The 11,249-nt window shown below is 54.0% G+C and overlaps 1 protein-coding gene across 2 annotated transcripts in view; it reads left to right on the top strand.

Annotated features, from left to right (window-relative positions):
• SLC43A1 (solute carrier family 43 member 1) overlaps positions 1-11,249 on the top strand; it is a 29,402-nt gene that overhangs the window by 12,950 nt on the left and 5,203 nt on the right. For both annotated transcript variants that reach the window (XM_030887522.2, XM_045297071.1), the window contains exons 6-12: positions 2,461-2,594; positions 3,089-3,267; positions 6,136-6,282; positions 6,361-6,396; positions 6,556-6,682; positions 8,413-8,554; positions 8,974-9,047. In XM_030887522.2, the coding sequence (XP_030743382.2) occupies positions 2,461-2,594; positions 3,089-3,267; positions 6,136-6,282; positions 6,361-6,396; positions 6,556-6,682; positions 8,413-8,554; positions 8,974-9,047 (839 nt within the window). The remainder of the gene's footprint in view (positions 1-2,460; positions 2,595-3,088; positions 3,268-6,135; positions 6,283-6,360; positions 6,397-6,555; positions 6,683-8,412; positions 8,555-8,973; positions 9,048-11,249) is intronic.

Here is an 11,249-nt window from a genome sequence, read left to right on the forward strand (position 1 = left end):
GATGTATGGATTGTGATAAGAGTTGTATGAGCTCCCAATAAAATGATATAAAAGAAGAAGAAAGGCCTGGACATGAATTTAAAAAAGAAACAAAAAACGTTTAATTAGGAGCTCTTACATGTATAATTATACTCCATAGGCCCATAGATCAAGCATAGTTGTACAGTTTCTGCCATCATAATTTTCAATACATTTTCTTCTTTGACTCCATGATATCAGCTCCTCTTTAGCCCTTCCCTTCCCCACCCTGCCACCCCCCTGAACCTTTAATATATTATTATTATAGTTTTTTTTTGCCATAACTTACACCTTCCAATGTATCCATTTACCTAAAATTCGGATGTCTGTTCCCCTTGAGTGGGCTTATACAGTAGTCATCGCTGCTATCAGTTCCCCTTCCTCTCCTTTCCCCTCATCTCTTCCGGTACCCTCAGGGACTCATTACTGTCATTACTGTTTCTGAGAGATTTATCTATCTTGGATCTTATGCAGCAAAAGACCTTTATTTGTATCAATGTACATACACAGGTCTAGCAAGAGTAGTGAGGTAAAACTAAAGCCATAATAGTGGGAGGAGGACATTTTAAAGAACGAGAGGAAAGTGATGGGTTTCATCAGTGCTCTACTGCATCCTGGATATATCATTCCTTCCCTGTAGCCCTTCTGCGAGGGATTGAGACATGGTTTTTAAACCCGTCATTGGAGAACCCTCTGGAGCACAGCTCTTCTCTGCCACACAAGGGTTGCCATGACTCAGTGTCCACTTGATTTATTCTGTGGTTGACAAGGCTTCTAGAATGATCTTTCTTAGATCCAGGCCTGACTCACACACCCACTAGAACTTCTCCAGAACAAAGTCCAACCTCTGCACATGCATCCAAGCCCCCAGAATCTGACCCCAACCAAGGTGTGGCCACATCTCTGACACCTCCCAGACAGGCTGGGTGACTCCGGTCCAGGGTCCCAAAGCTGGTCTGCCAGGCTAGATAGAACCTGGCTACGTCAGCCTTGGGGATAAGCCAACTCTGTCTGGCGGGAGTTCCTGCTTCTTCCTTTGTTAAACAGTATCAGAGCCCTGGTCTTCCTCTCGGACTCCAGGATCTTGGGTGTGTGTTACATTAGTTAGCTTTGTTGAAACAGCTCACCTGTTAGGTTAGAGGACAGTTGTTCCGAGTCCCCAAAGGAGTCGAGAAGGCATGTGGGTGGGCATGTTGAGCAGGTACCAGTTGGCTGCAGAGGGTGGGGGTTGAGGACCTGGATCTTCACCCCCATGCCACCTGAGCAGAATCCAAGTGGACACAGAGCCTGCTTGTCCTGGGGTGTGCTGCTCCGGCGGGCACCCATGAGAGGCGAGATAAGGCTTCCCCTGCTGGGTTTACCTTTCCTAGGTGAACTCCAGAAGAGTGCAGCACACACAGCTGCTCCTGGGTTGACCTTGGCCACTTGTTCTCGGGAGTGGCTGAGATGAAATGAAATTTGAGTGTGTGTGCAGACAAACACGGACGTGTGAGTCGGGGCAAAAAAATGTGTGCCCATTTCACAGGTGGGAATTGAGACTACAAAACTACGGGAGCTGGGGGCGGGGGGCAGCAGCTGCATCACTTTGTGGGGATGGAATCATCCTTCTTTAGAGGGGCTTGGGTCTCAAAGGAAGGGAGAGGGGAGGGGAGGCTTCTAGGTGAGGCTCTAACCTCTGGCCTTGGTTAGAGGACACTTGCTTAGTGGAAGCTGGGGAAAGGAGTAGAGTGGGAAGAAGAGGCCTTTCTGAAGGCCTCTGAGGCCTGAGTGGGAAGAGCTGGTAGCCATTAAATCAAAGTATCTTTTCAGTGCCTGCCCTTCAGACTTGGGGCAGTTCATTTGTTAGTTTAGAGCAGGGGTGGGGGTACATCCGGCCTGCATGGGCCCCTGCCAACATCACACACCTTGACCAAAGAGAAGCATTTCCAGCCATCACAGGAACCAAGCCTAACTCGGCCATGGAATTGATGCTGACTCATCCCGACCCTATAGGACAGGGTAGAACTGCCCGTGAGTTTCTGGGATTAACTCTTGACAGGAGTAGAAAGCCCTGTCTTTCTCCCTCAGAGCAGCTGGGAGTTTGGAACTGCTGGCCTTGCAGTTAGCAGCTCAATCTATAACCACTACGCCCCCAGGGCACCTTTGACCAGTCGAGCAGGCAAATTTTTTTTCTTTAATAAATCAATTTATTGGGCGCTCTTACAGCTCTTATAACAATGCATACATCAATTGTATCAAGCACATTTGGACATATGTTGGAGCAGGCTAATTTTTAAGGTGATCATTGTGCATGGCCCCTAAACAATGTTATGAACATCCAAATGGCCCTTGGTAGAACAAGGCTTCCCTACCCCTGGTTTAAAGGCTCAGCCTACCCACAGGAGCTTCAGAGGGTGAATGTGGGCAGGGCGCACCCACCACTGGCCGCTCCTTCTTCCACAGCTGATCTACGATGCAGGGGTGGCCTTCGTGGTCATCATGTTCACCTGGTCTGGCCTAGCCTGCCTCATCTTCCTGAATTGTGCCCTCAACTGGCCCAGAGAAGCCTTCCCAGCCCCTGAGGAGGTCAATTACACGTGAGTGTGGGGTGCTGTGGCTGGCCCAGAGTGGGCGTCCAGAAGGGAGTGATAGTTGGGAACTGCCGCTGTCCTTGTGGGGTTTGTGAGAGGGGTTTAGAGTCAGGAGAACCACAGCAACAGGTGGGGGTGGGCATCTGGGTGACAGCTGGCATTGTTGAGTGCCCATTGTTTCCCTGGGAGTTGCCCCTTGCGGTTCTCAAGCAGCCCTGTGACATGGCTGCTGTGAACTCCACTTGACAGGGGCAGAACCGAAAGGGTCAGGGAGCAAAGGTCATGCCACTGGAAGAGGTGACTCTTCAATCCCCCTCCTCCCTGGGAATGACCTCTTGGCTCGGCACTTGCTGAGCACCTCTGCTAAGCCCCGGCTCTCAGCGGCTCGCAGTAGGACTGCATTGGACAGGACCATGCTGGGCCAAAGGCATCTCAGACAGTTGGGGAGGTGGGCTCTTGATGGGGCTAGTCCCCACATGCTCTGGGCTGCCCACCGCCAGGAAGAAGATCAAACTCAAGGGGCTGGCCCTGGACCACAAGGTGACAGGTGACCGCTTCTACAACCACGTGACCACTGTGGGCGAGCGGCTGAGCCAGAAGGCCCCCAGCCTGGAGGACAGTGCTGACGGCTTCATCCCATCCCAGGATGTCCAGGCCACCTTGGAAAAAACTCGGCAGAGTGAGTGGCTGGCTGTGGTGCCCATCTGAAGGGCAGGGAGGGCAGGTTCTCAGGCCAAGTGAACACTCCTGTGGGGGCACTCCCCCTCTCACCCCTTCAGTGCTTACGGGACATGCCTCCCCAATGCGTGACCCCCTTGTGACAAAGCAGAACTGCCCCCGGCCTTCCTAGTCTGCAGTCTTTACAGGAGCAGGTGCCAGGCCTAGCTTACGCGATGCGGCAGGGGTCCGGTGGACTTTCTGGCTAGCATTTGAGCGCTTAACCACTGCACCATCAGGACTCTTTTGTCTTCCTGCTTACAGATGCTCAGAGAGCTCAGGGAAATTTAGATTCGGGGACCCTGCTGGATTCTCAAGAGGAGAGAGGGAGGAGCTACAGGGGGGGGGGCATGCAGGGTCTTCAGGCAGAGACACTTGCAACCTGCATACATCAGCTTACATCAGCTGCAGCCCCCCAAACCAAATAAAACCCTCACTCCATGGGGTCGATGCCAATAGGACAGGGTGAAAACGGTCCCCACCAAGTTTCCAAGACTGTAACTCTTTACGGGAATAGAAAATCCCGTTTTGTATTTTCTCCTGAGGCGCGCTGGTGGTTTCCAACCCCAGACCGTGCTGTCAGCAGCCCAGCACCCAACCCCCTGCACCACCAGAGCTCTGAGCAGCCCGGAGAGCGGTTAGTTGGTTTCCCCCTGCCGGTTGCACTAGGAATTGCACTCTCCCCACATCTCAGGGAGCCAGTTGGGTCATTTCCCAAGGTGCCCAAGACCTAGGTACTGCCAGCTTCCTGGTTGAGTGGAAGGAGCAGAGCCAGGGAGATAAGAGTCTGAGCCTCGACTCCCCACTTTCAGGCCATGTAATGTGGGTCGATCACCCATTCAACTTTTTCTCACTCCTTAAACCAACCTCACTGCCATTGAGTAGGGCAGATTCATTACTGGACCCAGATAACTTCCCAGGGAAGGGAGTTGTGAGGGTGGCATCTCTGTGGGAACTTCCAAGCTATGAGGGGTGACACCCCCCACTGATGGATGGAGCCGTTTCTCGCCCGATTTCGAATCTGGTTGGCCTGGTATTCCAACCGTTCCCACTCACAGTGACCCCTGTAGGACAGGGCAGACCTGCCTCTGTGGGATTCTGGGGCTGGGATCTCATCTCCCCCAGCTGGCGGTGAGAACCTCCAGCCCAACGCTTAACCCGCATCACCCCCAGGGCCACCCCCAGCCATCATTCAACCTCTTGGGGGTACCATTTCCTCACCTGTGAAATGTGGGTCGACCCTGGGTGGTTCTGATGGGGCTGCATGGGAAAATGCATGTAGCACAGAGAAAACCCACCACATCGTTGCCCCCCAAGGGGCTTCCAGCTCAGGACGACTCCGTGTGTGTCCGACACGAGCTGGCTGCACTCTTGGGGTTTCCTTTTTCTTTTGGGATTTTAACTTGTTGAGAATGTGCAAAGCAAAACACGCGCCTCTCCAACAGCTTCTCTAGATATACAGTAGTGCAGGGACGTGGGTCACGCCTTCGAGCTGTACAATCCTTCTCGCCCTCTTTCCGAGTGGGTCCTCCCTTGTTAACATAAACTTGCTGCCCCCTGAGGTTCCTCTCCCATCTTTCCAGTGGCTGTTGCCAGGCTGATTCTACACACGTGTAACATGTACATAGCGCTCCAGAATTCCAGCACTCCAAACTCACCTCCCTTGAGGCGATGTCGACTCACAGGGACCCTACAAGACAGAGTAGAACTGCCCCTGTGGGTTTCCAAGCCTGTGGCTCTTTACAGGAGTAGAAAACCCCATCCTTTTCACGGAGGAGCGACTGGTGGTTTCAAACTGCTGACCTCTTGGTTAGCAGCCCAACATGTAACTACTGTGCTATCAGGGCTTCTGTATAATGCTGAAGGTTAAACCCGCCCTTTGTTCCCCACTAGTTAAGCTAAACTATTGTTTGGTTTTCAGATGACTTCAGGGGATAGGTTTGGAGTCAGGGTTAAAGGTTATCCCGGCGATCAATTCATGGTTCATCTACTCTACAGAGCTGCTCAAAGTTGAGAGCTCCAAACGGTTTCCAGTGGTTGGTGTTTTGGAAGAAGATCACCAGGCCTGTCTTCCACGGCACTTCTGGGTAGACTCAGACTGCCAGCCTCTGGTTCATAGCCACCTGTGTCACTCCATGTGACACACACTAAAGTGTTCAGTGAGTCGTTGTAAGCGGGAGCCCTGGCTTGGGTTTCTGGCAGTTGTACCTGTGAGCCGCCATGACTTGTCTTTCATTGGAGGCCCCCCTCTTGCTGAACAGGTTTCTGTGGAGCCTCCAGCCTAAGAGGGAGCCCTGGAGGCATAGGGGGGTTCTACGTCGAGCTGCTAACTGCAAGGTTAGCAGTTTGAAACCACCAGCTTTCCTCCAGTCAAGAGTTACAGTCTGGCAAACCCATGGGGGCAGTTCTACTCTGCCTTTGGAGGGTCGCTGGAAGCCGTTGGCATTGATTCAATAGCCGTGAAAATTCCAGATGAAGATGAGAAAGAAAGGCCTGGTGATCTAGTTCCAGAAATCACTGAAAATACTAGAGATGGTCCTCAAGCCACCGTGGGGCTGGGGCAGGGCTGTTCTGACATCTGGTGGTTCTTCATAGTCAGGAGCCAGCGCAGTGACAGCTCACCCCCCAGCACAGGTCCTGGAGCTGACAAAGGACTTGGAGATGGGCAAGTCTGAACCAGCTGGAAGGGGCAGGGGAGAGGCAGAGGAAGGAAGATGTCCTTCCAAACCCAGGAAGTCCGTGTCAAAGGCGCCATTCCAACCACTGGGCTGGGACCCGCAGAGGACTTGGAAGGCTTGGAGCTCAGGAATGCCCCCTGCTGTGTTCCCAGAATCCATCCCCTTCCGCAAGAGCCTCTGTGCCCCCATTTTCCTGTGGAGCCTCCTCACCATGGGCATGACCCAGCTGCGGATCATCTTCTACATGGCCACCATGAACAAGATGCTGGAGTTCTTTGTGACCGGTGGCCAGAAGCATGGTGAGGTGCTGGGGCTTGGGGTGGCACAGGGGATCCCCCTGGCTAAGCCCCCTCACCTCCGCTCCCCACTCCCCACAGAGACGGATGACCTGAAACGAAGGGCAGAAGAGACAGGTAGGCATGAAGGCTGTCACCCTGAGCCCTTGGGGGAGTTAGGAACCTGAGAACGGAGGAAGGCTCTTGGCACTGCTCCTCTGCTGGAAGTGGGTGGCACTGCCCACTGGCACCCACTGGACCAGCTCCTGACCCCACTCTCCTTCCCGTCTTGCCCAGTTGGGTTCTACTCTTCCATCTTCGGGGCCATGCAGCTACTGTGCCTTCTCACCTGCCCCCTCATTGGTTACATCATGGACTGGCGGATCAAGGACTGCGTGGACACCCCCGCCGAGGGCACTGTCAGGTGACACCCCCACAGGGGTGGGGGCAGCAGGAACTCAGGCTGGGCTTAGGGCTCTGTGTGCTTTCCCATCCCGCTGTTCTCGGGAGAGCTCATTTCACAGAGGAGGAAAGTGAGAGGATGCAGGAGGCACCTTGCCGAGAGTCTCAGTGAGTCCTCACAACGGCAGGGTTGTGGTTGCCCCATGTCACAGGCAGGAGATCGGAGACATAGAAAGGTGACTAAGTGGCTTATCCAAGCCCCAGCAACAGGCTGCAGCGTGTAGACAGACAGGCCTCTGAGTGCTGGGCCCGTCCCGGACCTCCGCAGTCAAGCCAGGCGGGCAAGAAAGTCAGTCCCTTGATTTGGACGGGTTTTTTTTTTGTTTTCCGGCACACAGAAAGGTGATGTTTATACTAGGTGGTGGTCCAGGAAGTGAGCAGTTAGCATGAGGAAGGAGTTTGAGAGACCATGAGCCTTCGCAGTATGTGTCACGGACACACATAGGGCACTCGTGCCTGCAGGGGAGTTGGGGAGATGCCGCGGGTGGACTTGCCCCACGCAGGCTTGCCACAGACCTGCAACATGTACAACTCGCAGTTGGGCAAAGCACAGGCAAATGAGGTGTGTCTGTGTCTAGAACCTTCTTCAGGCTAAGGGCATCAGACAGCTGTTGCTCCTGACAAATGGCTTCCATGTCTTGAACCGAAGAACAGGCATTTATTATGTCACATTGGTGCTGGGCAGGAACCTGGGAACGATGGAGGTGGGGGTGGGGGTGGGGGTGTTCCGGTGCCGGTCTCAGATCCCCTCAGGGCTGCAGCTGCCAGGGATGCTGACTGGGGAGAACCTGCTTCTGAGCGCTCTCTCAGGACTGTTGACGGAAAGTTCGGCTCTTTTCCACACCTCCCTAGGGAAACAAGTCAGAGAGAGACGGCCCTATGATGGAGCCTCGGTGTCTTTTATAACCTAACCCCGGGCGCGAGGTGCCACCCCTGGGGCCCTATTCTGGTCACAAAGACCAAGGCCTGTGCAGTGTGGGAATCACATACACAAAGGCCAGCCAGGACCGCGCATGTGTGGGAGGCACCCCAAAAGTCGTGAATGCCAGGGGCCCTCGGGAGCATCATGTGGTTTGGTCAGCACAGGCCTTCTGGCTGCGAGAGAAGGAAGGCATCTGCCCATCTAGTGGCTTCCCTCCCTGCCAACCGTGCCCGGCCCTCTGTTCCTGAGAGCCTGTGTCCACTAGCCAGACCCTTGAGGCCAGGACACATGGAAAGCGGGCCCTGACCCCTGCCTCCTAAGCTTTCCGCTGGGCTGGCCTGGGAGCATCTTGTTCATGGTGGGCGGGGGAGGGAGCACTGTGCGGACAGCGCCTGCTTTCTGCCATCAGGCTGTGTTGGGTGGGGCTGAGATGCCTCGCTTCCTGTTCCCCACGCGTCTTCCCTTGCTTTGATCTCACAGGGCAGCCCATGTCAGGAACACGGAGGTACAGGGCAGAATGCTGATTCCTGGCTTCCACCCCTGAGCGTCTGACATGTCGGGTGGGGCCTGGGAACCTGTATTTTCAAGAAAGCCGCCCTCCCCACCCCCCAGGCAACGCTGGTAGAGTTGGCTAGGGTCACCAGGCACAGAGAAGTACTGAGCAGGAGGTCAGGGGAAGGCTGGCCAGTGTGTGTGCATGGGGAGGGGGTGGGGCGGGATGGTGGCTGTTGGGGAGGTTGAGGCAGCAGCCTGTGACTCTTCTTCCCCAGGGATGAGCTCACCCCCAGGACCACCAAACCCCGCTACCGCAAGATCCAGAAGCTCACCAATGCCATCAACGCCTTCACCCTGACCAACCTCCTGCTGGTGGGTTTCGGCATCACCTGCCTCATCAGCAACTTGCACCTCCAGGTACTTGCGCCAGCCCACCCCCTCCCCCCTTCCCCTTCTGGGCCTCTCCTGAGAGGCTCCCAGTTCCCAGTGACCCTCGTGCACAGAGTAGAACTGCCCCACGGGGTTTCGAAGGCTGCAGATCTTGACGGAGGGAGGCCGACCGCCACGTCTCTCTCCCGGGGAACTGTTCAGACCACTCACCTTTAGGTTCACAACAGAATGCCTGACCCCTGTGCCACCAAGGCGCCCCTTCCACCCCAGCCTCTGAGGCTCCCCAGAGGGAAGACCTGCCATCACCTGTCTTTCTGGTCTTGGGGTTTTCTGGGTTCCCCAGGAAGTGTTTCTAAGGGGTTGGTGGGAGGAGGGGGGAAGGCGTGCTCAGCTAGACCCCATCCCACTCTGCCCACTGTAACGGCTTCATGCTCCCTCGGTTTCAGTTTGTGACCTTCATCCTGCATACCATGGTCCGGGGCTTCTTCCACTCCGCCTGTGGAGGCCTCTACGCTGCCGTGTGAGTCCCCCTAAGAGACAAAGGGGCTTTGGCTGTCCCTTCGTGTCCCCATCTCCCCCACCCCCGTGTAGTCTATGTGGCCCCAATACTGATGATGTGTCAGCGCTGGTAGGGCTGATGGGCATGGGGGCGGGGGGCTTGGTGTCTCTAAGGCAACCTATCTCCTGTGGGATGTCCCCCTATCACAGAGCTCCCCGGAAGAGGAACTAAAACTCTTGACGTCTCAGATCCCATAACAGAAAAAAGGAGCGTTCCCTGTCAGCCTGTTCCCTGACAATTTGTGAGAGCCAGACCCATGGCTGCCGAGCGGATGTTCGTTCCCCGCAGCCCAACCGGACAGAACAGAGCTGTTTCTTAGGCCTTCCAAACCTCGACATCTTTGCCAGATCTTCCCCCTCAGGGCTGCCAGTGGGTTCGAACCACTGGCCTTTCAGTTAGCAGGCGAGCTCTTAACCAGTGCTCCACCAGGGCTCTCTCAGGTTTGTTTTTAGACGCCCTCGGGTCTGTTCTGATTCACAGCGGCCTCGCTGTACTGCAGAAGGAGACCCTACTGGGTCTCCCAGCCACGGGGCCACGCCTCATCTGGGGCTTCCTCTTTTTCTCTGCCCCTCTCTCTGACTCAGTTTACATCCGACAGTTTGTAAGGGACCACTCAGTGGCACTGGTGACATTCTGGGGGTGATGTGACCATCCCCACCCTCCTTTGCTGAGTCTCTCCACCCCCAGCTTTATGAACTTACTGCCCCCCACTTCCCAAGGCTCCCAGGAATCTTTAGTTACGCTGTTGTCGCTCTGGGCCCCAGTTAGCTAGCTCTTGTCAGGGCTGAATGCACAGAGCAGACCTTATTTTTCAATCTCTACAGAATTTATTCGGTGATATTGGTTACACGTTTTACAATATGTCGTCTTTCTCGGTCATTCCATTCTGGTTGTGTCATTTCCAGGATTCTATTTTCCAATCTCCTTACCTTCTCATCTTTGTAAAAGTAATTTTTGACCATTTGCAGCATAGAGCTCTCTTATTTATTTATTTATTTACTATTAAAAGATCATTTTATTGGGGGCTCTTGTAGTTCTTATAACAATCTATACATCAATTGCATCAAGCATATTTGTACACATGTCGCCATCATTATTTCCTAAACATTTACTTTCTATTTGAGTCCTTGGTTATCAGCTCTCCTTTTTTCCCCTCTCCCATCCCCCCTCCCACCCTCAGGACCTTTTTTTTAACGATTGTTTGTTTGTTTGTTTCTTTCGTATGTTTGAAAGGAACTTGGTCTGTCACCAAAGAATTCCAGTCCACTTCAGTTTGACTTTCCCCCCATTGATAGCCATTCAAACCAAGGTTCAGATCCAAGGGGTCAGGAATTGGGAGGGTTTTTAAGGCTGTGAACCTTCACTCTCTCTTTAAGAAAAAAAAATTTTCATTTATTTTGAATTTTAAGGAAAAACATATTCTGTATAGTTGTTTTGTTGGACACGGTGCGATCCATGACACTGGCGTAGACAGTGACACTTTGGTCTCAGGCCTACTCTCTGCTCCCCTCATCGGCGCTGTAGACATCTATCTGTAGGCACCCGCCCTTCCAGCTTCATGGTTTTACTCTTTCGACTGAGCGGCAGGGAGAGGGGAAGAAAGTGGGCAGAGAGGTGCTTGGGCCAGATCTTACATGGCCTTTGTTACCAGCTGCCATTGTGCCAGTCCCAACACGGGGCAACCCCAACACAAAGGGCCCAGACCACTGTGATCCATGGGGTTTTCATTGGCTGATTCTTCTGTGGGGAAGGAATTCTCCAGGCCTTCCTTCCTGCTCTGTCTTGGCCTGGAAACTCACACCTATTCAGCCTCACAGCAACATGCTAGCCTCTAAAGGCAGGTGGTGGAGGGTGCTACGCATGAGGTGCTCTGACTGGGACTTGAACTCAGGTTTCTCATTGGTGAGAGCTCCACCATGGACCTTTCAGGCCATGGCAAAGCCTGTGGCTTTTCGGTGAGTGGCACTGGGAGCCATTGGGGCTCTGAGCAGAGAAATGACATCTTCCCTTCCTCGTGCCCAACAACCCCGGTTCTGGTTCTCTTCCCCCGCCAGACCCTGCTGGGAGGCTGGCCCCGCATGTGATATGGCCACAGGACATCGTTATTAGTGGCCGGAGCTCCCTGCAGGCAGCCGCTGTGCTGCACAGCTACCCAGCCTGCCT

The sequence above is a fragment of the Echinops telfairi genome, unplaced genomic scaffold, assembly GCF_000313985.2.
Source record: "Echinops telfairi isolate 266 unplaced genomic scaffold, ASM31398v2 ScPeMD7_7416;HRSCAF=8454, whole genome shotgun sequence".
Classification (NCBI taxonomy): Eukaryota; Metazoa; Chordata; class Mammalia; order Afrosoricida; family Tenrecidae; genus Echinops; species Echinops telfairi.